Raw genomic sequence first — 27987 nt, 5'->3', positions numbered from 1 at the left:
TCAGGTGTGGGATTCCATGGCCAGAGAAAATGGGGAACGAGTCCCGTGGCCCAGGATGGAAAGTGCCTACTCCCAGGAGTCAGGGTACCTGTCACCAAAGGGGGCCAGCCCAATTCCAAACCAAAGAGCTGGAAACAGGGGCTTCCAGGGGAAATGGCCTACAATTAATCTCTCACTAGGATATTAAACTCTCATCTGAGCTAAAGTTCTGAAGTCAGATTCAAGGCAACTGTTATAGCCCTCCTTGCATTACAAGGAAGCTCAAGGCAAAGTTTTCTCTGACCATCAGGGCTTTGCTTGGATATCTCTGAGCTCTACTGGGGTCCCAGGCATCATTCTATCTGGGATAACTGCATGGAAGGCGACCAGGTCTCCACACTGAGGCACCAGTGAGCCTGTGTGGGGACAATGTAATGTCTGAGGTCCCAGCGGACCTACATGGGCCTTGTGCAATGCCTGTGCAGACCTACTGAAAGAGCCTGATCCCACGGGGCAAGGACACCCTTCCACCACCATATCATCACTCAGGGGCTTCCATGAGGCTCGGCCAGTTAACGTGTCTGACTCTTGGTTTCAACTCAGGTCATGATCTTACAGTTTGAGGGTTCAAGCCCCACATCAGGCCCTGTGTTGATAGTTCAGCCTGCTTGGGATTCACTCTCTCTCTCCCTCTCTCTGCCCCTCCCCTGCTCATTCTCTCTCTCTCTCTCTCTCTCTCTCAAAATAAATAAACATTAAAAAAAAAAAAAGTCTGTCCAGCAAACAATCCCTTAAAGCAAGGTCAAAGAACAAATAACAAAATGGATGAAAAATATCTACAACTCACAGCATGTATTAAAAGCTCACAGAAATAGGGTTGCCTGAGTGCCTCAATTGGTTAAGCATCCAACATTGGCTCAGGTCATGATCTCACGGTTTGTGGATTTGAGCCCTGAGTGAAGCTCTGTACTGACAGCTCAGAGCCTGGAGCCTGCTTTGGATCCTGTGTCTCCCTCTCTTCCTGTCACTCCCACACTCGTGCTCTGTCTCTCTGTCTCTCACAAATAAATGTTTAAAAAAAAAAAGGAGCGGGGGGCAAGATGGCAGAACGGCATGTTTTTTTGCATCTCTCGTCTTTGAAATGCAGCCAGGTCAACACTAAACCATCTTGCACACCTTGAAAACTGATTTGAGGATTAACACAACAATTAGCACAACCTGAACCACAGAAATCAGCAGGTACATGGCATGGAGAGGTGAACTGGGGGATAGAGAAGCTGCGGAGGGCAGGGAACTGTTTCTGCTTGTGGAGAGAGGACAGAGACGGGGTGGAGGGGGGAGGGAAGTACAGGAAAGCACCCCCACCTCCATAAGCAGTTGGAGAGGAAAGGAAAAGTATACAACGGACTGAACAACAAAGAGAGAAAGGCGAAAGGGAGGATTTAAATTCCCTTAAGACTCTGTAAACAGGGGGAGTGCAGAGTCTGAAACTCCACAGCTTGATAACTGGCGTTGCTCTAGTGGGAAGGGCGAATTCCCAAGAGCAGAGAGCGAGGTCCAAGGGGTCCTCGGGCCACAGAGGGAGAGGCAATTCCCCTGCTGGGAGGACATTTGGTAGAGGCTGTGAGGCTCCCCAACAGGCAAAGGTCCCAGCAGACCCTGGGGAACCACATTTGCTGGTGTTGGAACAAGGACGTTAAGGGGGAAGTCTCATGTCAGATGTGTGTTGTGATTTTCCATAATCCCCAAAATGCTGCTGCTACACAATTGTGTGAACTTTTTCTGGGGCAGGCTGGCACCTAGCCACAGCATTGGCCGCAGCTGGGCATTGGCCGCAGCAGCATGATCCCACGAACATTCCTGGGGTCAGGTGGGCACCCAGCCATTGCTTGGTGAGATCCTCCTTTGGAGGGTGAGAACAGGTCATAGCTGCAGTCCTTCAGATGTGAGGGGTTGGGAAACAGCTGCATCTGAGATAAAACTCAGGAGGGAGGTGGAGCCTGGCAGCCTGACGGCTTGGTCACGGACAGTGTAAAAGCTGGAGTGGACAGAAGCCTAAGACAAAGGCAGGTGCTTGATTGCCAGGAGGGGAGAAAACAGAGCTCTGATACTAGAGACTGGGTAGCTGGGTGACATCATTTTCACCCCTCCTATGTATGCACATACATGACTACATGCACCACAACGGTCCACCCCAGTAAACTAAGCAGTGCCATTTAGTGAAGAACAGAGCACTAAGCCCCACCCAACTGGGCCAACTATGCTCTTGAGGAACACCACAAGTCTCTCCACCTGCTTAGTTTACAGACCATAAAGTGCTTCATAGTTTGACTTCTAGGGGAAACCGATATAATTTTAATCATATTTTAGTCTGTTTGCTGGTCCATCTATTTAATTTTTTTCTTTCTTATTCTTGAATACAGAAAGAGAAAAAAATCATTTTTATTTTCCATTTTTATTAAAAAGATTTTTCTTTAATTTTTTTCTAGTATGTTTTTTATTTTTTTGTAAATTTTTTAAATTCTAGTTTATGTTCATCATTTCATTTTGTTCTATTTTACTGTATTCTTTTTTTTGAAATTTTCAAATGTTTTCCTTTTTATTTTTTATTTTTTCCTTTTTTTTTATCTTTTCCTTTTTTCTCTAATCAAGCTCCTTTCAACAAGCAGACCATAACACACCTAGGATCTACCATCCTTTATTGATTTTTTTGTGTTGTTTTTAATTACTTTTTTCTCTGTTAATTCCTTTTCTTCCTTCAAAATGACAAAATGAAGGAATTCACCCCAAAAGAAAGAACAGGAAGAAATGACAGCCAGGGACTTAACACAGATACAAGCAAGATGTCTGAACCAGAATTTAGAATCACGATAATAAGAATACTAGCTGGGGTTGAAAACAGAATCCCTTTCTGTGGATTCTAATTTCATCCTAAAGTAGTAGAATACACATTCTTCTCCAGTGCACATGGAACATTCTCCAAAACAGATCACATAGTGGAACACAAGAAGTCAGGATGAAATAAAAAATTCTATAACTGAGCTACAATCTCAAATGGGAGCCACAGCAGCAAGGATGGATGAAGCATAGAAGTGAATCAGCGATACAGAGGACAAACTTCTGGAGAACAACGAAGCAGAAAAAAAGAGGAAGACTAAGGCAAAAGAGCACGATTTAAGAATTCGAGAAATCAGTGACTCATTAAAAAGGAGTAACATCAGAATCATAGGGGTCCCAGAAGAGGAAGAGAAAAAGGGTAGAAGGGCTATGTGAGCAAATTATACACCAATAAAATGGGTAATCTGGAAGAAACGGACAAATTCCTAGAAACATATACACTACCAAAACTGAAACAGCAAGAAATAGAAAATCTGAACAGACCGTAACCAGTAAAAAAAAAAAATTAGTGGCCAAAAATCTGCCAAAAAATAAGAGTCCAGGGCCAGATGGCTTTCCAGGGGAATTCAACCAAACATTTAAGGAAGAGTTAAAACCTATTCTCTTGAAGTGTTCCAAAAAACAGAAATGGAAAGACAGCTTCCAAACTCTTTCTATGAAGCCAGCATCACCTTGATTCCAAAACCGGACAGAGACCCCACTAAAAAGGAGAACTGTAGACCAATTTCCCTGATGAACATGGATGCAAAAATCCTCAACAAGATACTAGCCAACTGGATCCAACAATACATTAAGAGAATTATTCACCACAACCAAGTGGGATTTATACCTGGGATGCAGGGCTGATTCAATATCCACTAAACAATTAACATGATGTATCACATCAATAAAATAAAGGACAAGAACCACATGATCTTCTCAATAGATGCAGAGAGAGCATTTGACAAAATACAACATCCTTTCTTGATAAAACCCTCAAGAAAGTAGGGATAGAAGGATCATACCTCAAGATCATAAAAGCCATACATGAAAGACCCACCGCTAATATCCTCAATGGGGAAAAAGTGAGAGCTTTCCCCTCTAAGGTCAGGAACATAACAGGGATGTCCACTCTCACCACTGTTATTCAACATAGTATTGGAAGTCCTAGCTTCAGCAATCAGACAACAAAAAGGAATAAAAGGCATCCAAATCGGCAAGGAGGTAGTCAAACATTCACTCTTCGCACACGACATGATACTCTAATGGAAAACCCTAAAGATTCCACCTAAAAACTGCTGGAACTGATTCATGAATTCAGCAAAGTAGCAGGTTATAAAGTCAATGCACAGAAATAGGTTGCATTCCTATACCCCAACAATGAAGCAACAGAAAGAGAAATTAAGGAATCGATCCCATTTACAATTGCACCAAAAACCATAAAATACCTAGGAATGAATCTAACCAAAGAGATGAAAAATCTGTACACTGAAAACTATAGAAAGCTTATGAAAGAAACTGAAGAAGACACAAAAGAGGAAAAATATTCCATGATCCTGAATAGGAAGAACAAATATTGTTAAGATGTCAATATTACCCAAAGCAATCTACATATTCAATGCAATCCCTATCAAAATAACACTAGCATTCTTCACAGAGCTAGAATAATCCTAAAATTTGTATGGAACCAGAAAAGACCCTGAATAGCCAAAGCGATCTTGAAAAAGAAAACTAAAGCTGGAGGCATCACAATCCCGGACTTCAAGATGTATTACAAAACCGTAATCATCAAGACAGCATGGCTGGCACAAAAACAGACACTCAGAGCAGTGGAACAGAACAGAGAACCCAGAAATGGACCCACAAACGTATGGCCAACTAATCTTTGACAAAGCAGGAAAGAATATCCAATGGAATAAAAACAGTCTCTACAGCAAATGGTGCTGGGAAAACTGGACAACGACATGCAAAAGAATGAACCTGGACCACTTTCTTACACTAGACACAAAAATAAACTCAAAATGAAGGACCTAAACGTTACAACAGGAAGTCATCAAAATCCTCAAGGAGAAAGCAGGCAAAAACCTCTTTGACCTTGGCCACAGCAACTTCTTACTCAACATGTCTCTGGAGGCAAGGGAAACAAAAGCAAAAATGAACTACTGGGACCTCATCAAAATAAAAATCTTCTGCACAGCAAAGGAAACAATCAGCAAAACTAAAAGAAAACCAACAGAATGGGAGAAGATATTTGCAAATGACATATCAAATAAAAGCGTTAGTATCCAAAATCTATAAAGAACTTATCAAACTCGACACCCAAAAAGCAAATAATACAGTGAAGAAATGGGCAAAACACATGAAAAGACACTTCTCCAAAGAAAACATCCAGATGGACAACCGACACATGAAAAAATGACCAACATCATTCATCATCAGGGAAATACAAATCAAAACCACAATGAGATACCACCTCACACCTGTCAGATGCCTAACATTAACAACTCAGGAAACAACAGATGTTGGCGAGGATGTGGAGAAAGAGGATCTCTTTTGCACTGCTGGAATGCAAACTGGTGCAGCCACGCTGGAAAACAGTACGGAGGTTCCTCAAAAAATTAAAAATAGAACTACCCTATGATCCAGCAAATGCACTACTAGGTATTTATCCAAGTGACAGAGATGTGCTGTTTCAAAGGGGCACATGCACCGCAATGTTTATAGCAGCACTATCAACAGTAGTCAAAGTATGGAAAGACTACACTGCCCATATGGAAAATGTCCACTGACCAATGAATGGATAAAGAATACGTGGTATATATACGTACATATGTATGTATACACATATGCATATACATACATATGCATTATATGTATATGTATACATGTACATATACACATACATATATATTTATACATACATGTGTACATGCATACATATGTACATACACATATATACATATATATGTATGCTGCACACACACACACATATACACACAATGGAATACTACCAGGTGATGAAAAAGAATGAAATCTTTCCATTTGCAACAATGTCGATGGAACTAGAGAGTATTATGCTAAGCAAAGTAATTCAGTCAGAGAAAGAGATCATATTTTTTCACCATATGTGGAATCAAGAAACACAACAGATAACAGAGGGGAAAGGAAGGAAAAATAAAGGATTTTTTAAAACAGAGAGGGAGGCAAACCATAAGAGACTCTCAAATACAGAGAACAAACTGAGGGTTGCTGGAGGGGAGGTGGGTAGAGGAATGTGTTAAATGGGTGATGGGCATTGAGGAGGGCACTTTTTGGGATGAGCACTGGGTATCATACGTAAGAGATAAATCACTGGGTCTACTCCTGAAGCCAAGATTACACTGTATGTTAATGAAATTGAATTTAAGTTTTAAAAAATAATAATGGTGAGTTGAAAGATACCGAAAATTTGTTCTTATAAGCAATAGATACTCTTACTGCTTCAGACAGAAAACTGGTTGATATAAAATCAAAAGGACATCATGATGATGTGGTAGTTAGTTAAGAGCGGGAATCTATAACTCAACTGCTTGGCTTGAATTCTAGCTTTGTCATTTGTGATTTTTGACCTCTCTGTGCCTCAGCTTTCTCATCTGCAACACAGGGATAACACTGTAGGGTTTTCGTGAGGACTGAATGCAGTAACAGACTACAACCTAAAGCATAGTAAGTGCTACATGAATGTTGGCTATCGTAGTTTGTGGAGTTCCAGGGAAATTCCAAGCTCTGACAGAGCCTTGGAAGAATTATTTGAAAAGTTAAATGAAAATATTGAAAAGACAAGCTATCATCTGAGGAAAGTGTTCTATGTTGGAAAAAAAGTATTTTAGAGGCAAACATCTTAGAAATGATGTATATCCAACTAAGAAAAATCAGTAACAATTATAAAGCAACAAATGATTGATAATTGGTTGGAAAGAAAAGAGAGGAAGAAGAGGAGTAGAAAAAGGAGGAAAAGAATAGGTTGCCAGGGAAAGTTTTTCTGTTATTTATCATTCGAGAATTTCAGAGGCATTCATAAACACCAAAATCAGAAATAAAGAATGTTGGAAAAGACAACTTTAATTTTTAATACTGTTAAAAGGTGCTTAGACAATGAAGTTCTTTGTTTCTGGAAAGAGATTCCCAATGAAGAGATATCTTTTGTTTAAACTTCACTGGACACTTCCTTTTCTATATAAGGTCTTTGGGATCTTACAGATAGATATTTTATATTTTTTCATATATATGATTTATTACATATGTGATACATACATAAAGAAGTATAATAAAAAATGAACATGTATGGAACTGTCATGCACTTAACAGTTGGTATTGTATCTGTATGTGCCCTTTCCCTAGCTCATTCATTCCCTAGCTTCTTTATCAATATATTGTCTAGCTGTTCTTATTTTTAAGCATTTTTTTAAATGTTATCATGCTGTATGTATTATTCTATGACTTATTGTTCTCATTTAGCGTTCAAGTATTCATCTATAATGATACATGAATGGTAACTTCATTTATTTTCACCTACATTGAAAAGATATTCCACAATTAATCATATTCCTATCAATGGCATTTTGATTGTTTCAGATGTTTTGCTCTTACAAACAGTGCTACTTGGAACATTCTTGCATTTGTCTGTTTTTTCTAGCTTTATCAATCTATAATTGACAAATAAAAATTGTATGTATTTATGGTTAAAAAAAAAAAAAAAAAACAGTGAAGAAATAGGCAGAAGACACAAATACACGTTTTACCAAAGAAGACATCCAGATTGCTAACAGACACATGAAACAATGTTCAACATCACTTACCATCAGGGAAATACAAATCAAAACCACAATGAGGTACCACCTCACATCTGTCAGAATGGCTAAAATGAACAACACAAGAAATAGGTGTGGGCAAAGACACAGAGAATGGGGAACCCTCTGACACTGCCGGTGGGAATGCAAACTGGTGCAGCCACTCTGGAAAACAGTGTGAAGGTTCCTCAAAAAGTTAAAAACAGAACTACCCTACAACCCAGCACTATTAAGTATTCACCCAAACGATACAGATTCGAAGGGGTACCTGCATCTCAATGGTTATAGCAGCATTATCCACAAGAGCCAAATTATGGAAAGAGCCCAAATGTCTACTGACTGATGAATAGATACAGACAATGTAGTATACACAAAGACACACACACATACACACACCACTCATATACACAAAATGGAATATTACTCAGCCATCAAAAAGAATGAACTCTTGGGGCGCCTGGGTGACTCAGTCGGTTAAGTGTCTGACTTCAGCTCAGGTCATGATTTCACAGTTTTTGAGTTCAAGTCCCGCATCAGGCTCTGTGCTGACGGCTCTGAGCCTGGAGCCTACTTCAAAATCTGTGACTCCCTCTCTTTCTGCCCCTCCACCGCTCATGCTCTGTCTCTGTCTCTCAAAAAATAAATAAACGTTAAAAAAAAAATTTTTTTTTAATTTAAAAAAATTTTTTTTCAACATTTTTTATTTATTTTTGGGACAGAGAGAGACAGAGCATGAACGGGGAGGGGCAGAGAGAGAGGGAGACACAGAATCGGAAACAGGCTCCAGGCTCCGAGCCATCAGCCCAGAGCCCGATGCGGGGCTCGAACTCACGGACCGCGAGATCGTGACCTGGCTGAAGTCGGACGCTTAACCGACTGCGCCACCCAGGCGCCCCAAAAAAATTTTTTAAAAAAATGAAATCTTGCCATTTGCAATGACGTGGACTGAACTAGAGTGTATTGTATCACATGAAATAAGTACCTATGATTTCACTCATATGTGGAGTTTAAGAAACAAGCAGATGAACACATGGGAAGGGGAGGGGAAAAAAGATAGAGGGTGCCTGGGTGGTTCAGTCGGTTGAGTGTCCCACTCTTGATTTCAGCTCAGGTCATGATTCCAGGGTCATGGGATTTAGCTCTGCACTGCAAGTGGAGCTTGCTTAAGATTCTCCCTCTCTCCCTCTTCTCCTCTCCCCAGCTCCAGCCCTCTCTCTCTCTAAAACTTAAAAAAAAAAAAAAAATTAACATTTTATCAAAAAAGAGAGAGAGAGAAAGAAAAATGCAAATCAAAACCACAGTGATGCACTTCACACCCAGTAGGATGCCTATAATCATTAAAAAAAAAAAAAAAGGAAATAACACGTGTTGGCAAAGATGCAGAGAAATCAGAACCCTCACTGCTGGTGGGAATGCAAAATGTCACTGTGGTAAACAATTTGGCAGTGCCTCACTAAACTAAACAGAATTACTGTATGATCCAGCAATTCCACGTCTGAGTATATAACCAACAAAATGGAAAGTGAGTGTTCAAACAAAAAGTTGTACACGAGTTTACAGCAGCCCTATTCACAACAGCTAAAAGGTTGGGAACAAGCTAGGTGTCCAACAATGAATGCACAGATAAACAAAACATGATATATTCATGCAATGGGATATTCTTCATGTAAAGAAATGAAGTACTGATAAATGTTACAATGTATGCATATAGACACGTACAATGTATGTTCAAAGGATGAACCTTGAATACACTATGCTAAGACAAAGAAGCCAGACACAAAAGGCTGCATATTGTATGGTTCCATTTGTACAAAACATCCAGATGAGGCAAATCCAGAGACCAAAAGCAGATTCATGGTTTCTAGGCCTAGGAGTGGGGGAGAATGGGGAGTGATTGGTTAATGGGTACAGGGTCTCCTTATTTAGGGTGATGAAAATGTTTTGAAACTAGACAGTGGTGATGGCTGCACAACACTGTGAATACACTATCACTGAACTCTATGCTTTAAAATGCTTCATTTCATGTTACGTGTATTTTACCACAATAAAAAAAATGTTAATTTTAGAAAGAACACTGAAAATAAAAAATAAGTGACTGATTTAAAGCTCAAATGACAAGCTAAACTCCAGACTGGACACAGTCAAAGAAAAATTAGTAAACTGGAGGATCCCCTCAGGGCACAACAAAGAGAGAGAAAGCAACTGAGATACCATATCATGTACACTATTCATTTGTTTTATAGACCCTTTGCACAAAATATAAAGAGGGCCAACTAATTTATCAACATTTCTGAATTTGTAGACCCCAAATCAATACGGTTTTAAAATATTCCTGTTTTAAACTTCACTGCACAAGAAAAGGGGGCTGACCCCTCAATTCACGACAAAAGTATGAAGAGGGCTCAGGAATTGAAATAAAAGGGGTAAAGGGGAATAAAGACAGGTGGGAGAAGGAGCCGAGAGAGGAAGCAGCTGAATGGGACAGCAGAGCCACTGCCTGTCCTCATCACTCTGGGCCCAAGGACGCTCGTCACACAAAATAACTGAGTGCCTACAGTGTATAAGGCACTCTGCCATTATGCAGGGTACTGGACCACCACCACAATGACGACACTGGTTTTAAGGTGGCCCCAGACAGTTAGGTGGGGAAAGGAGAACTGGTAAAAGTAGGCTGTTGTTCACCTTGGAAAATCAACTAAGCCAATCAAGGAATCATGAAAAGCTAGGATTTAAAAACAAAAACGGATATGGTTTTGCCATTTGGGCAAACGGAATGTAAACTGTAGCCACAGAGATGATGCAGTTAGTCTGAGACCTAAGAGAGACAGGCAGAAATAAATAGGGAAGCTGGTTAGCCAATCACTGAAGAGAATGAATGAAAAGGAAGGAGTGACAGAAAACTGATTTGACCAACATCAGTCACACATATGCATCACACTTCACAAGAGCCATCGGCCTGTGTCGCCATCCACCAGTCTTGCCATTTATTTACTATTATTTTTTTAAGTTTATTTATTTACTTTGAGAGAGACAGAGACAGAGACAGAGCACATGAGCAGGGGAGGGGCGGAAAGAGCGGGGGGTGAGAGAGAATCCAAGCAGGCTCTCTCTGCACTACCAGCACAGAGCCCAACATGGGGCTCAAAACACGAACTGCGAGATCCTGACCTGAGCCAAAGTCAAGAGCCGGACGCTTAACCGACTGAGCCACCCAGGCGCCGCTTGCCATTTATCATCAATGAAGATGTGATCCCATGTTATGATTTCCTAAATTTACATCAACAGTAATGCCTCTGGCATCACAGCCCTTGCCAAAGTATACAAAACAGGCTTCCACTGAAAGCTCACTCAGGCTGCTAACGTGCTTTATGCAGTAAAAAGAGTAGAAAATTAAACAAATCTATAAACTAAATTAAACAATAACCACAAGCAAACACTAGATGCGGGCTTCCTCCTCCTGTGCTTTCTCTTTGCATTACGAACCTTTAGGAGACCTGGACATAATGGATGCCCCACGGAGTGAACAGAGCTGAGGCAATCACAAAGCTGCTGCACTCCTGAAATGTCGTTCAACGTTTCTCTAGCCCTTTGCAGCCCACAACAGATCAGTCCCCACAGAGAATACACAGGTAGCTCTTTTTAATGTCATGGCAGCTTTGGATTTGCTCAACGAAGCCTGCAGGTGACTGCTTTCCTAGGCCCATTACAAATGTCTCAGAGTTGGAACAAGAAACAGAGATCTTGAGAGCAGAGATCTCTCTTTTCAATTATTCCATTTTGGTATAACACTTACTTTTTCCTAACTATAAAAGCAATGCATGCTCAATACTCAACTTTAGGAGCATTTAATGCCTCCCACTGAACACCACTTTCAGCGCCCATCTGAAGGATGGGGATTCCCGAGGGGCTGCTGAGGGACACATTTGAAACCAGTTTCCTGGGTCCACTCAATCAGTCTGAGTGTCCAATAAAGCACCCTTAACCTCTGGCTCATCCTGCAGTAGAGGGCAAAAACTGATGAATGTATGCATTAGGTTTATCACCCCTAAAGCAATTACGGAAGAAGAGCCAGAGAACAGGAAAAACCCCTTGAAAGCACCAGAGTTATGAACTGTGCAGGATTAAAAATGGCCACAAACTCTGACATTCCTTCTATTGCAAGGTGGGTCTACATCCCTCTCCTGGAATCTGGATGGGCTATGAGACTGCTTTGGCCAATAGCATATGGCAGAACTGATGCTGCACCCCTTTCCGGGCCTGGCCTCAGGGGGCTGGCACTTTCATCTCCTGTTGAAACACCTGCTCCTGGAGTGCTTGTAGTGGGAGAAGCCAGCCACAATGTTAGAAATCCAATCACCCTGGGGCGCCTGGATGGCTCAGTTGGTTGAGCATCCAACTCTTGACTTTGGCTCAAGTCATGATCTCACGATTCGTGAGTTCAAGCCCCCTGTACATCTCTGTGCTGACAGTGCAGAGCTTGCTTAGGATTCTCTCTCTCTCCTTCTCTCTGCCCCTCCCCTACCTGCTCACGTGCACTCTCTCTCAAAAAAAGTAAATAAACTTAAAGAAAGAAAGAGAGAGAGAAAGAAAGAGAGAGAGAAAGAAGGAAAGAAGGAAAGAAGGAAAGAAGGAAAGAAAGAAAGAAGGAAGGAAGGAAGGAAGGAAGGAAGGAAGGAAGGAAGGAAGGAAGAAAACAAACTACCCTGTGACTACCAGGTTATGAGAAGCCCAAGTGATGGGGGGAGGGGAGACCCTGGAGGTAAGATAAGGTGGGAGGAGGGGAGGAGCAAGATGCACACAGGCCATCTTAGAAGTAGATCCCCAGCCCCAGCTAATACTAAATGGATCAGAGACAAGTGCCCAGCCAAGCCCCTCCTCAATTTCTGACCCACAAAAGGAAGACAGAATGGTTATTTTTAAGCCACTGAATTTTGGGGTGGTGTGTTATGCAGCAATAGCTAACAGGAGCAGAAGGCAAGGTAGGCAAGTTCTTGAGAAGAGGAGATGCCCTCACAAAGCCAAAGGGTCAGGGGGCCAGCCAAATGAGAGCAGAGTGGGGGTGTGCCACAGCAAAAGCAAAGGGGGTTCCAAACAGACTACACCCAAACAGGCCAAAGGTGCTGAGAATTCTGGTCATGTAGGTGTGGTGGGTCAGCCTGGTTTTCAAGGACCAACTCAAGGCCAACTGGGGCAGAGCAGGCCTCAAAGAGCCATTTGGGGTAATTATGCCACTAGCCCCTCCCTCCCAGGTGCCCAGAAAAGAGACACAGGTGAAAAGGACACCCTCATTAATTGCACACACATCTATGACAGTCCCCTCTCCATCCCTTCTATCCCCACTGCTAGGACTGCCTACTCCTCTTGCCCACACCCCTTCTATTTATCCCACCTCCCCACGGCTACCAAAAAAGCAACTGAAGGATATACAATGGCACTTTCAGCAGCCTTCCAAGAGCCACTTCTTCCATCCCCCTTCCCAAGAGCCCCAGACCTCCACTGTGACTCCAGTGGTCCTCAGGAAGTCAACTCCATAGGCCACGAAACATATGACATAAGCTGAGCCATGCAGTCCATCCCATATTGGTTCAGAGTTGACATACAACCTACGCTGGCCCAAAGTGACCTTCAGGACTTCTGCTTGACATGAAGAGACAAAGGCTCGTTCTCCTTGGGATGGTAAGTTGTGAAGACTGCAATCATCATGGCCATCCTGCAGAAGGCCAGCCTGAAGACAAGGCTAACACACATGGGAGAAAGCAGGGCTCAGTGAATCCCAGAGAAACAGTTACAGCAATGACAGAAGGAATGCAGTGCAAGCTGAACCTGAACTCATCATACCTCTGCATTCTTCAGTCATATAGCAATAAACCCTGTTTCATTTAAGACTGGCGGGGGTCCAAGTGGGCGGGGGTCCAAGTGGAAGAGTTGTGGCTGGTGAGGAAATGCCTGAAAGCACATGAGCACTGGGTGTGAGCACTGGGTGGGAGGGACAATCTTCCCTCTATTCGATCCTTAAAAAGTAAGAGAAACAATAAAATTTAAAATAAAGTTCAATCACTGAAGAGGAAGGGAGTGAAAATAAATGCTAAATCTAACTAAATCAACAGCCAACACATGAAAGCAACCTAAGTGTCTACTGTTAGATGAAAGCATAAAAAAGATGTGGTCTGGGGAGGGGGGTGGGGGGGGAGGGCCTGGGTGGCTCAGTTGGTTGAGCCTCTGACTCTTGATTTCAGCTCAGGTCATGATCCCAGGGTCGTGGGATCGAGCCCTGCATCAGGCTCCGTGCTGAGAGTGGAGCCTGCTCTAGATTCTCTCTCTCCCTCTGCCCCTCCCCTGCTCGTATGCTCTCTCTGAAAAAAAAAAAAAAAAAAAAAATTAAGAATAATAATAACAAAGCCATTTTAAAAAAGGATGTGATATATATACACAATAGAATACTATTCGGCCATAAGAAAAAAAGGAAATCCTGCCATTTGCAAGAACATGGATGGACATTAAGGGCTTTCAATCAGACAGAAAAAGACAAACACTATACAATCTCACTTATACACGGAGTCTAAAAAACCAAGCTCATGGATACAGAGAACAGATTGGTGGTTGCCAGAGGCAGGGGGTGGAGAGTGGGTAAAATGGATGAAGCTGGTCAAAAGGTTCAAACTTCCAATTGTAAGATAAATAAATTCTGGGATATAAGATATGGCATAATGACCAAAGTTAACAATACTGTATCACATATTTGAAAGTTGCTAGGAGAGTAGATCTTAAAAGTTCTCATCACAGGGGCGCCCGGGTGGCTGGTTAAGCATCCCACTCTTGATCTTGGCTCAGGTCATGATCTCACAGTTCGTGAGTTCAAATCCCAAGTTGGGCTCTGTACTGACAGTACTGAGCCTGCTTGCGATTCTCTCTCCTTCTTCTCCTACTGACGCTCCCACCACCCCCCTCAAAAATAAATAAATAAACTTTGTTCTGGTTGAATTACTTATTTTTGAGAGAGAGCATGCACGCATGTGTGCAAGCGGTGGGGGGGGGAGGGGGGAAGAGAGAGAAAGGGGGGGAGAGAGAGAGAGAGAGAGAGAAAGAGAGAGAGAGAGAGAGAATGAATGAATGAATGAATGAATATCCCAAGCAGGTTCCACGCAGTCAATGCAGACCCCAACATAGGGCTCGATCTCACAAACCATTAGATCATGACCTGAGGGGAAATCAAATGCGATACTTAACTGACTGAGCCACCCAGGTAACCCAAATAAATAAAGTTAAAAAAAAAAAAAGTTCTTATCACAAGAAAAGTAAAACTGTAACTATGTGAGATGATGAACGATGAACATTAACTGAACTAACATTAGCGATCATTTCACAATATACCCACATATCAAATCATCATGTGGTACAACTAAAACTAATGCTAAAACTAACATATGTCAATTGTATCTCAATAAAACTAGAAAAAAATTTTAATTTTTTCCAAAAAACAAATTAAACTACTTTAAGTCTTAAAATTGCTGAAGTGGCCCTGAGAATCCTAAAATAAAGAAAATATAGGGGCTCCTGGGTGGCTTAGTCGGATAAGCATCCGACTTCAGCTCAGGTCATGATCTCACGGTTTGTGGGTTTGAGCCCCACATCAGGCTCTGCACTGATAGCTCAGAGCCTGGAGCCTGCTTCAGATCCTGTGTCTCACCTCTCTCTCTCCCCTCCCCCACTTGTGCTCTCTTTATTTTAAATAAAATAAACTTTAAAAGAAAAAAAGAAATAAAATGTATTCATTAGCAATTTGTTTGTGTTCCAACATCCCTTCAGCTCTCGGCGGGGGGGGGGGGGGGGGCTTTCCATACTGGAGCTGGAAGCCAAAAACTCAAAATTAACCAAAACATAGCAAGTGTGTACAACATGCTCTCTGCGTCTTGTTCCATGAAAGACCACAAAAGAGATAAAAAGCTGAAAGAACAAGAGAGACCCTACTGATATCACTGTAGTTGTTTCTGAAAGCCCGAAGGACTTGGAAATAAATTGATTAAAACTTTTTGTATAAATCACATCAATTTTTCATCAAAACGATCAGATATATCATATCCCCACAAACTTAAACTGTGACCCATTATAAAATTATATTGTTAACAGTACACTGCTTCAGGCACTTCACAGAATTACCTGGACAAAATACACATCATTTCAAAAAGTAAAAGGCACATGGGTGCCTGGGTGGCTCAGTTGGTTAAGTGCCCAACTCTTGATTTCAGCTCAAGGTCATAATCTCACAGTTCATGAGTTCGAGCCCCACATCAGCTCCATGCTGACAGTGCAGAGTCTGCTTTGGATTCTCTCTCTCCCTGTCTTTCTGCCCTTCTCCGACTCATGCAGCGCGCATGTGCTCTCTGTCTCTCTCAAAATAAATAAGTAAACTTTATTTAAAAAGTAACAGGAAAACAAAACACCTAATACTACACAAAACACTCCTCTTTAAGGACTCAGGTGAATGCTCATTTGTTTTCACTTGGGCATTCCTTAACAAGCACCAGTGTTCCGCCACCTAAAATGCCTTCACTTACACTCTTACGGTATTCCTTGTGCTCGTCCTTTCAAGGGACTTCAGGGTGTTCCAAAATTTGTCTGAGATTACTGAGCAATGGGATGATTCTACAAATACCAATCAGAGGAGACAATGATGACAGCATTTAATCCCCAGCTCAGCAAAGAAAAATAATTATTCAGAAGACTTGACTTAACTACTGAATTTTGGGAAGAAATAGGTCTGCAGCAAGGCCATGCAGAAGGAACCCCGTTGACACAGGGTGGGAGAAAACACTGGAGACATCCATGACCAGACTTGTGAATGGAGCTCTAAACTTGGATTATTTCCAGAAGAGGCAAATACATTCCGTTCAACCAGGACCCAAGTAAAGAGTGGGATTTAAGGCAGGGATGTCCTGATCATGGCAAAGAGACACCTTACACAAGTAAGAGGAGAAATAAGATAAAAGGAAATGCCAAAGAGGAATAGGATTATCACTCTTCTAAATGTAAGTAATCTGATGAGCTGATAATCCTCAATGTGGGGCTTTGCTACAGAGCTTCAAAATTAGGCAGTAACTTTTCTTACTTATGGCTGAAAACAGATACAATAAATAAGGGATCAGGGTTTGTTTCTTCCAGAGAAAGTCAAAGTATAGGAGATACCACAGAGTTAACTGTTAACAACTCTTAGATGTCTATAAAAGGGTATGATGGCAGCAAAAGAAATTGTAATTAGATATTGAGACATTCTTAGGAAAGTCTCACACTGAGATGTATTACCAAAGGAGGCTAAACATTCTAATAACTGAAGAAAAAGACAAAACATGATGGTATTAAATGCAATGTGCCCTCCAGAAACCTGAAAACAGACTAGAAATGAATGGTCCCCTTTTTAAAAAGACACATAATTTCAGATTCATAATTCTCCCGTAAACCAAGACCACTAGAGCAAGGCATTTTCTAGACTAAATCTCAAACTAGGTTGGCATTCCTTCCAATAAACAGTTAAGTAAAGACCTAAACCTTCACTATCCAATATGACAGCCATTACACACACACAGCTATTGGATATTTGAAATGTGGCTGGTCCAAATTTAAATGGGCTATATGTATAAACTACACACCAGATTTAGATGACTTTAGCACAAAAAAAAGAATGAAAATTATCTCAATAACTTTTTATATTGATTAAAAGGTGAAATCATACTATTTTGGATATACTGAGTTAAATAAAATATACTTTTAAAATTAATTTCAGGGACGCCTGGGTGGTTCAGTCAGTTAAGCATCTGACTCTTGACATCAGCTCAGGTCATGATCTCCCGGTTCATAATTTCAAGTCCCACATTGGACTCTGTGCTGACAAGTGTGGAGCCTGCTTGGGATTCTCTTCTCTCTCTGCCCCTTCCCTGCTCATGTTCTTTCTCTCTCTCTCTCTCTCAAAATAAGTAAATAAACTTTTAAATAAATAAGTAAAAAAACTAAATAAAATTAATTTCACTTGTTTCTTTTTACTTTCTTTTAATATGGCTACTAGAAATTTAAAATGACACATGGCTATAGGGCGCCTGGGTGGCTCAGTCAGTTAATCGTCTGACTTCGGCTCAGGTCATGATCTCACAGTTCATGGATTTGAGCCCCACACAGGGCTCTATGCTGACAGCTCAGAGTCTGGAGCCTGCTTCAGATTCTGTGTCTCTGTCTCTCCCTGCTTCTCCCTCACTCATGCTCTTTCTCTTTCTCTCTCTCTCTCTCTCTCTCTCAAAAATAAGTAATTAAAAAAATTTTTAAATAAAATGCCACTTGACTCACATTTGTACCTGCATTGTCTTCTCTGTCAGACATCATAAGCAAGCAAAATTAAACACCACTATATCAAACACACTTCTGGGTTGCTAAATATTTCAAATGTGAACAGAAGAATGAAAAAGGGTGGGGTGCCTGGGTGACTCAGCTGGTGAAGTATTGCCTCTTGATTTTGGCTCAGGTCATGATCTTGCGGTTCGTGGAATCACGTCCCTAATGGGGCTCTGCACTGACAGCAAGGAGCCTGCTTGGAATTCTCTCTCTCCCTCTCTCTGCCCCTCCCTCACACATGCAGGCACTCACAGTCTCTCTCTCCCAAAATAAATAAATAAACATTAAAAAAATAAAGAAAGAATGAAAAAGAGTAAACAGTATCCGTGGCATTCAGAGAACTCCTACCACAACAGCAGTAGCAGCAGCCACTACATTGTTTTAAGTGATAAGCACAAACAACAAACTTTCTGGAAAAAGAGATGCCATAATCGCAGATTCTCTTTTCGACCTGCCTAGAAGTGTGCCAGAGACTCTCCTCTTGGGCGGCTCACCCTTCTGCCTACCTTTGATGAGCTCCGGCCTGTAGGTCTTGCGCAGCTGCTCCAGGAAGCTGTTGTAGAAGCTTTCTGCCTGCTCTGTGGGCATTGCCAGGTGAAAGTCAGGCTTGTTCCCCTTGAGCACACACTGGAGGGTGAACTGGCTGATGCACAGCACCTCATACTGTTTGTCCATCACACTCTTTGACCAGTGTTTCCCACTCTCATCCTCAAACACACGCAGGTTTAAAATCTTTCTGACCCTAAGCAGGAAAACAGTGGTTAGAGAAACCTGAAGAATCATAAGCCCCCAACACACTCCATACCCCCAAAGTGTCACCTGTTGAAAAAGAACATAACGACAAACTCCTCTACCTCAGTAAAAAGAGTACCAGCTTCCAAGTCAGGTAGCCTAGATGATTCTTTTTTTTTTTTTTTTAATTTTTTTCTAATGTTTATTTATTTTCGAGAGATAGAGAGACAGAGCATGAGCAGGGGAGGGGCACAGAGAAAGAGAGACAGAATCCAAAACAGGCTCCAGGCTCTGAGCTGTCAGCACAGAGCCTGACATGGGGCTTGAACCCATCAATGGCGAGATCATGACCTGAGCCGAAGTCAAACACTTAACCGACCGAGCCACCCAGGCGCCCCACGTAGCATAGATTCTAATTTGAATTCAGGCTTTTTGCTAAATACATTTCATGATCTTAGGCAAGTCAATGAACTATCAGAGCTCCAGATCCTATGTGTACGATGAACAACTGGACATTTTTTAAATGGATAAATGGTGCCCAGATCATATTGCTCAAACTGGAAACAGAAATCATTCATAAGAAAACAAGTTCCGTTTTGCACTACGAGAATGGTTCATGGATATAGCAGCAAATAGGGACCAAGGCTGTTGGGTTCAGCTCTGCTGCTGACTTGGTGGGTATCATCTGACAAATTACTCTTCCTTGGCCCCCTCATCTGAAACACAGAGATAACCACATTACATCAAACAGGACAGACAAAAAAAGTAACAGGGGCTCACTTCACAGGAACAAAATATCATGGAAGTTCCCAGTGTATGTATATACATAATTCAGATAGCTAGGCAGGTAGAAATACAGAGCTACAGATATATCCAGTACATATCCCATTCAAACAGAAATGACTTAGAAATCCGCCTCTTACATGTGCTCCAGTTCCTTCTGTGTATCTTCCAGAGAAATACCCAGCAACACACAGATTCCCCGTCCAATTGCACTTATTTGCTCTCCTCCAACTAGAAAGGAAACAAAAGAGGAAAGAAACTCAGAACCAAACAGGTGCCATGATGAACTTTTAAGTAACCACAAGAATGTTTAAACATCACACATACTTCTTAGAACTTCTTTGGTAAAGTCAGTGGGTATTGAAAAATGAGTTTCATAAATGCAGTAAGACTATCAAGATTTAGGTCCTTTCTGATTTTATATCTGGAATGAACGAGCTGTTAATAACCATTAAGCTAACTTTTAGGGCCACATTTTCTTCTGTTACCTTGGGCAGGATACCTCAAACTTTCTATGATAAAGTTTGCCTATCTGTAAAAACACAAGAGTTTTCCTCCCCAGGGAATCCAGCCCAGCTGCACTAATTCTCTGAAAGGAGATGCTTGCTTTTCTTCAGAATTAGCAAATATGGTACATAATATACAGATAGTACAAAATAATAAACATTTATGTCAGAAAAAGAATTTTTCTACTTACTGCAAGAAGATAAATATATACAAAAACCATACTTTAAAAGTTAAGCTTCAAGTCAGCAAACTTCTATTATGTCCTAGTTTAGTACTCAAGTTTGTATTCTAAGCCAATGACCTCCACATCCCTTTCAATCATGTACCTCATCCACAAAAAAAACAAATCTCTAAACATATATTCCAAACATTTGTGTATGTATTTATAGTCAAATGCATAGCTCTACCACCATTAGGCAGTATCTCAGTGCTGGTTCAGTTCTTAGGCTAAGATCCATCATTGTTACAGTGAACCTAAATCCATATTTCAAATGTTAATCTTCATAACTGTCCATATTTTTGGCCAACTTTTTGCCAAATCTCATCATGTTACTGACATCTTGTTATTTTACCATCTATTAACCTAACATTCCAATCGGGAGAAGGGTCAACTCTGCCATTTTCTTGTTTGCGTCTGCTAGATAATAATATCTATAAATATACATGAAAAGGCATCATAGACTGTAACATGTTATAATATCCAACAAGTTAAGGAAAGAATGAGAAACCCCCCCCCCCTTCCTTCACCCTGACAAGGGATCACCTGCTATGCAGACCCCAGGGAAGCATCAGCATCAACCCATTCCAAACCAAGTATCAATAAAGCTTAATTTCTCTTCTTTTTATGCTAAAAAAAATTTTCTTCTGTGCTACTTTTCTTACAATGGACTATGAATGATTTACTGTCCTTTGAGCCAATGACTCAGAAGCTGAAACAGGAATAATCTACCTGAAATAAGCAGTAAAAAACTGGGGTGGCTGGCTTGTTGCTTTAGAACACAATCAAGCTTTATTTGTGCTTTAAATAAATCAGTATTATTTTCTTACAATATCAAAATATTTTTCAAATTTTCCCCATAGTATGTTTTAAAAGCTTAAAAAGAATGGTTATTGAGTTATATCCACCATTAAACTAATGCATACACAAAATAGAAAATTTGGAAAATATAAGAAACAGGAAGGACAAAAGAACACCCAAAGACAAGCGTTTCAATATTTCAATAATTTCCCTTTGATATTTTCTCTATTCATACATTTTACTTTATATTTGTTTTCAATTACTGCAATAACATACATAAATTTTTGTGTTCCACCTTTTCTCTTAACATTGCATAAGGATTTTTTCACGTTATAAGATTTTCCTAAACATCTTTTAATAGTTGCATCCCATCAAGTCGAACAGTTGCATTCCATCCAATGGACCAACTAACCATCTCATTTGGCTGGATATATGGCTTGTTTCAAAATTCTCACTTCAATAAATAACACTGTGGTGAAAATCTTTGAATACTAGACTTTACATTTTACAATTTAAAGCAGTTTTAGGTTCACAACAAAATTGAGCAAAGGTATACAGATTCCCCTATACTCACTGCCCCCTTAATGCATAGCTTCCCCATTGTCAACATCCCCCACGGAAGGGGAACATTCCTTACAATTGATGAACCTGCACTGGCACAACATTATCATTCAAAGTCCATAGTTTACATTAGGGTTCACTCTTGATGTGATATTCTATAGACTTGTTGGACAAATATATAATGACATGTATCCACCTTACATTATCATAGAGTAGTTTCACTGCCCTCTAAGAATGCTCCATGCTCTGCTATTCATTCCTCTAAATCTTTTCCTATAATTAGGATTCTCTTCTTAGAATAGATTCTCAAAAGCAGAATCAGTATTTAAAGTGATTCAAATCACTATCTGAGGAGTTTCAACATTTTTATAATGTATTATTGTTTTAATAAGAAACAAATTATGCCCCAAAGCCTGTATATGACACAGTTAGCTGCTCTCTTATGCTAGAGTAGTTTTGCTCCCCACCTCCAGCGACAAGTAGAAGAACCAGAAGGTTCAAAAGGATCTTTTATTATAGGCAAATGGATTTTCAAAGGAAAAAAACTTGAGAATCGCCATTTTAGGCAACAGATCACAGGACTAGAAAAGACCTGAGATCTTTGGTCAATTTCCCATGTATACTGGCATCACCTCTGACCACTTCTTTGAGAAGAATTCACAAGCTCTCAAATTAACTCATTCATTCAAACGCATTTCAGAACCTCTTCCCAACATGATTCTATTCAAATTTTAGCTGCTGAAGCTGAGGAATGGGACATGGTTACCACACTTTGCTGCCTGTGTAACCAAACAAATACTTTTGAAGTGTTCCATAATAAAGCTTTTAAAATTAGATTATCACAATAACCATGCTAAGGCCTCAAAATGTGCTTGACCAATCTCATTAAGTGAGCCTGCCATATAATAAAATATGAATCCTAACATTGTAGTCTGTCCCAACCATAAAATCAGAAGTGACATTTTAGAACCCCTGAAATAAAATGCCATTCATGTACAACCACATTTCAGTGAAGCCAGTCACATTCTAAAGGAATCAGAAAATGTCTTTCCATTACAATTGAACTAGAAGGCCTGCCTACCTTGAAGGTCCCTCCAGCACTGAGAAAGAATTCCACTTTATTCAAAACCTTCCCACAATTAATACCTGTATCTTTTTTTAATACCCTTAACTTGTTTAACAGGCAGGTTTGTTGGTTTTTAACAAGAGCATACAATTTAAATTGTAAATTAAAATCAAACAATTTAGCAAATCTCACAAAACACATGTTTTCAATATTCCAGATCAGCAGAATGAAGAGTTCAAGTAAGAGAAGATTAAAATTCTCCAAACTTCACTCATTGGTGATGACCATATGGAGTAGAATGTAAAATTTTGCTCAAAGAGGCAAAAAATCTTCTCATCTACTAATTTTCCCAGTTTCCGTGAATTTAAATATTAACTGAAATACCAAAAAACCTTCGTTTTAAAATCCCATAAATCCCAATGCTATTCTGTTCCTTGCTATTTCAGGACCATATCCAAAACGAGTTAACATAACAACTTAGAAATCACTAGGCAGGGTTGAAAAGTAGACCCTCTGATGTAAATATATGGTTTTCCTGGGTTTGGTTGTTTCTTTACGGGATTCTGTTGCTTCGTTTTTTTTAGATTTATACTTTTATGGACATAAGAACATGTACTTGGTGTTGACTCGGCTGGAAGAAAAGTCTATCTGGAAATACTTGGACTGAGACAATACTATAATTCTGCAAAAACAAAACAAAACAAACCGAAGTCTAGAAGACAATCTAAAATTAGTCATTAATTTTTTTTAACATCTTTTTAACTGGGTTTGTTTTTAAAACGACTACCTTATATACATTAATCATCTGCACCCCTGATGTTCAAACTAGACTACAGTAGATCCAGCGATGACTAATGGTCGGGTGGCTTGGTCCACAAGAAACTGGTGGCAAAGAGAAACATTTCATCCAAGATTCTTTAGATTCTGACCCCATCCCTGCAGGGTTAGGCGAGTGAGAGGTGTCCTCACGCGGGGAACATTCTGTCTTATGGGGCGCTGGTCACGTGTACATAACTGTCACAACTCAACCGTAAGAACAACTCTTCATATCTGTGCATTTTATTGGCAGTCAAGCTCCATAAACATTGGGACATTTAGACAATGGGCAAAAATAGGAAATTTAAAATAGAACATTATAAAGGGGAGGGGGAGGGGGTCCTTGCTCCGGAAATGCTGCCTACGTGTTGTTTGTGCAACATTCCACCGAAGAACAGGCCGCGGGGATGCTCAAAGATTCTGCCACCCGGTAGTCAGGACCAAAACAAACAAACAAACAAAACAAAAACAAAAAACAAAACAAACAAAAAACGGTAATAATAAGGCGCGTTTAGCGTGAACCCAAAACGGAGCCCTGCAGCCAGGGCCGCGCCGGGGCCCGCCGGGCACGTGGACGGCTCTGCAGCCGCGGCGACGCCCGGAGCCGGCCCAGGGACTTGGGGCTGCGGGGGCCGAGCTCGCCAGGGCCGTTGGCGGCTGGAAGGGCCCCGGGGACGGCGCGGGGGAACCCTCGCGGGGGCGGCCGGGGACAGCCGGGAGCGGGGTCAGGGGTGGTTCCTCCCGGGCCCGGCCCCGGCCCCGCCCGACTGACCTGTGACGCTGGCCCGGGTGACGCGCTGCACCAAGGCTTTCATGGCGGCGGTCGGGGCGAGTGGGGCGGCGCCGCGCTCCTTCCGGCCTCGCGACTCTGCGGGCGGCTCAGTGGCCGGCGCCCTCTGGGGGTGACACCTGGAAGCGCGCCGAACGGCCCAGTCAGACCCGGTTGGCGGCGGCCCTCCTACGTCGGCCACGCCCACCTACAGGTTGGCCTCGCCTGCATAGGTCACGCCCACCTGGTGATAGGCCCCGCCCCTCCCTCAGTCCCGCCCAAGCCACAGGTGGGCCCAGCTCGGACCTTGGGACCCAGAAACCCGCGCCCAGCTGTCACCCCCTACCCAGACTCAGTTGTGCCCAAACCGCAGTTTCTGCACCGGATGTTTCTCACATCTCCGACCTAAGAGCCAGTCATCCCTAAATCCCAGCTTTGTCCTGAATCCTAATCCCGTGTTCCTCCTTCCACCCTTCCGTCCAGATGTTCCCAAATTCCTTTCTCTTGTTTTCCTGCCTCAGTGCTTCTCAGAACCAGACAGAACAGAATCTGCTGCCTAAAATAGCCATTTAACTACAGTATGTAAGTATTCATTCGACTTAACCATGCCATGGTAGTGCGGAGATACATGATCCTGTAATTCTCGTTTCTCTAATACTAATACTTGGCAACTCCCCCATCCAGGGTTGTTAGAGGAGGTTTAAATAAAATAGACTGTGTAAAAATGATTTGAAAGCCGCAAAGGACTGTACAAGTATTACCCTAACAAATTATTATCACTGATAAAAATAAAGCCCCTTTCCGTGTGCCTTCTAGTATTACTGGGTATTAAGAACAGGCTATCCCAAAATAAGGCACGTTAGCATATTGAATACTTTAATGGAGCTTGAGAAAGAGGCAGAAGCAGGAAAGTCACTCTGACCTTCCCCCCACCCTTCTATCCTGAAACAGGCCATAAACCCATGGGTGAGAGGTGCACTCTTATCTCCAAAGACAAAGGGATGGCAAGAACAAACAGGCCTTTCAAAGTTTCCTCCAGTTTACTATGCTTACCTCATACTCCTTGGCCTGTCATATTCCTCCATGATGTCCACTCTCCATCAAAAATAGCGTAAAAGGGGTGCCTGGGTGCCTCAGTCGGTTGGGCGTCTGACTTTGGCTCAGGTCATGATCTCACCGTTCATGGATTCCAGACCTGTGCTTGAAGAGCATTCGTTGGCCTCTGTGCTGACAGCTCAGAGCCTGGAGCCTACTTTGGATTCTGTGTCTCCCTCTCTCTCTGCCCCTCCCCTGCTCAGACTCTGTCTCTCTCTCGCTCAAAAAAAATAAACATCTTTAAAAAATGTTTAATAATATAATAAAAAATAAATAGCATAAGAATACACAGTTCTAACTGTTTCTTCGGGTCTTCATTTTCTTATGAAGGCCACTCTGTCATGTAAAATTTAAATAACTATTTGTACTTTTCTCTTTCAAAATAAATAAACTTAAAATTTTTTTTTAAAACTTGAAAGGGGTCTTGAGGTAAAATGTTTAAGCTCTGCTGATTTAATGTAAACAAATTTCAGATTTTAAGTTTTTCTCACTCCTAGGGTCTCTGGCTGGGTCTGACAATTAAACTGACAAAGATTAACTGGAGAACCAGTGCGTTGGAGGGGGCTGGACAAAGGATCCGAAGAGGGCTTTCAGCTGAGGGCTCAAACTTACAAACTATCAGAGCTGAATCAATTAAGCAACCAACTGAGCCACCCAGGTGCCCCATATTTTTAATTTTTTTTAAGAAACTCTGCCCCCAATGACTCCAAGAGTCACATGTTCTACCGACTGAGCCAGCCAGGCACAACCATGTCAAGACCCCTTTACATTACTAAAAACTATGGAACACCCCAAACAGCTTTTGCTTATCTAGCTTATATCCAAGGAGATTTACTATATTAGAAATTACAACTAAGAAAAATTGTTAAATATTGATTTCTATAACATTTACAAACAACACTAATAAGGGGCACCTGGGTGGCTCAGTTGGTTAAGCATCCAACTCTTGATATCAGCTCAGGTCATAATCTCACAGTCATGCTGGGCATGGAGTCTGCTTAAGATTCTCTCTCTCCCTGAAAAACAAATAATCCAGTGAAGAAATGGGCAGAAGACATAGATACTTCTCTAAAGAAGACATCCAAATGGCCAACAGGCACATGAAAAGTTGCTCAACGACACTCCTCATCAGGGAAATACAAATCAAAACCACACTGAGATACCACCTCATGCCAGTCCGAGTGGCTAAAATGAACAAATCAGGAAACCATAGACGCTGGAGAGGATATGGAGAAACGGAAACCCTCTTGCACTGTTGGTGGGAATGCAAACTGGTGCAGCTGCTCTGGAAAACAGTGTGGAGGTGCCTCAAAAAATTAAAAATTCATCTACCCTATGACCCAGCAATAGCACTGCTAGGAATTTACCCAAGAGATACAGGAGTGCTGATGCATAGGGGCACTTGTACCCCAATGTTTATAGCAGCACTTTCAACAATAGCCAAATTATGGAAAGAGCCTAAATGTCCATCAACTGAGGAATGGATAAAGAAAATGTGGCTTATATATACAATGGAATACTATGTGGCAATGAGAAAGAATGAAATATGGCCTTTTGTAGCACCGTGGATGGAACTGGAGAGTGTTATGCTAAGTGAAATAAGTCACACAGAGAAAGACAGATACCATATGTTTTCACTCTTATATGGATCCTGAGAAACGTAACAGAAGACCATGGGGGGAGGGGAAGGGAAGGAAAAAAAAAAGGGAGGGAGGGAGCCAAACCATAAGAGACTCCTAAAAACTGAAAATAAAGTGAGGGTTGATGGGGGGTGGGTGGTGGGCATTGAGGAGGGCACCTGTTGGGATGAGCACTGGGTGTTGTATGGAAACCAATTTGACAATAAATTTCATATTAAAAAAATTTTTTTTCTTGTTAAGTAATCTCTACACCCAACGTGGGGCTGGAGCTCACAACCCTGAGATTTGCACATGCTACCAACTGAGCCAGCTAGGCATCCCTTGTTTTGTTGTTCTACCATTCTTTAGGAGTTGTCTTTATCAGAATGGTCTAGTCAGATGGCTCAGGCCCACCTTCCTGCTCCTCCAGTGGGAGGGGCCTCAGGAAGAGGAGCCCATGCCCAGGAAATGGCTCATCACTCACTCACACCCTCTTACTGATGTAGCCCCACTTTCCTTTCAAAGAGGCAATAGACTTTGACAAATACTCCTGTGGAAGAAAAAGTCAACAGTCTCTGCCACAAATTCCAAATAGGAGTACTTTTCTGAAGACACTGTGTTAATGAACTGTCCATTTCCAGCCATTTTAAATGGAAGATGTTATTAACCTGATATAAATTGGAGACAAAGAAGTAACTGTTCATCCCAGAACCTGTGAGTTGTGCGTAGAATAATTACTTTTACATTCCCTCCAGGGTGGTGACTATGGTAGGTACTCTATGGACATGACCTGAATAGGTGAATGAACAAATGAAGAAAGAATAAGTGAAAAATGAACTAGACAGCTTCTGCTTCTGAGTTAGTTGTGCTATGGGAGATATTTTTTGTGTATAGTAATATCTGGATATGACATATTTTAGCACTAGAAATACACGTAATACTAAAAATTCCCTTTGCAC

The 27987-nt window shown here is 41.4% G+C and overlaps 1 protein-coding gene across 4 annotated transcripts in view; it reads right to left on the bottom strand.

Moving 5' to 3' along the window:
* DTD1 (D-aminoacyl-tRNA deacylase 1) overlaps positions 1 to 24501 on the bottom strand; it is a 193813-nt gene extending 169312 nt beyond the window's left edge. For 2 of the 4 annotated variants that reach the window (XR_003423880.2, XM_027069496.2), the window contains exons 1-3: positions 24318 to 24496; positions 19718 to 19808; positions 18569 to 18804 (exon numbers count right to left, since the gene is read on the bottom strand). Coding sequence is in view for 3 of the 4 variants with exons in the window: in XM_027069496.2 (XP_026925297.1) it covers positions 18569 to 18804; positions 19718 to 19808; positions 24318 to 24360 (370 nt within the window). In the remaining variant the exon portion in view is untranslated. Of the gene's footprint in view, positions 1 to 18568; positions 18805 to 19717; positions 19809 to 24317 lie in introns of all 4 variants that reach the window. The other 2 variants (XM_053200291.1, XM_027069495.2) reach the window with 2 other exon arrangements.
* Positions 24502 to 27987: the final 3486 nt, after the last annotated feature.

The sequence above is a fragment of the Acinonyx jubatus genome, chromosome A3 (assembly GCF_027475565.1).
Source record: "Acinonyx jubatus isolate Ajub_Pintada_27869175 chromosome A3, VMU_Ajub_asm_v1.0, whole genome shotgun sequence".
NCBI lineage: Eukaryota > Metazoa > Chordata > Mammalia > Carnivora > Felidae > Acinonyx > Acinonyx jubatus.
This window is presented reverse-complemented; position numbering and strand designations above follow the sequence as displayed.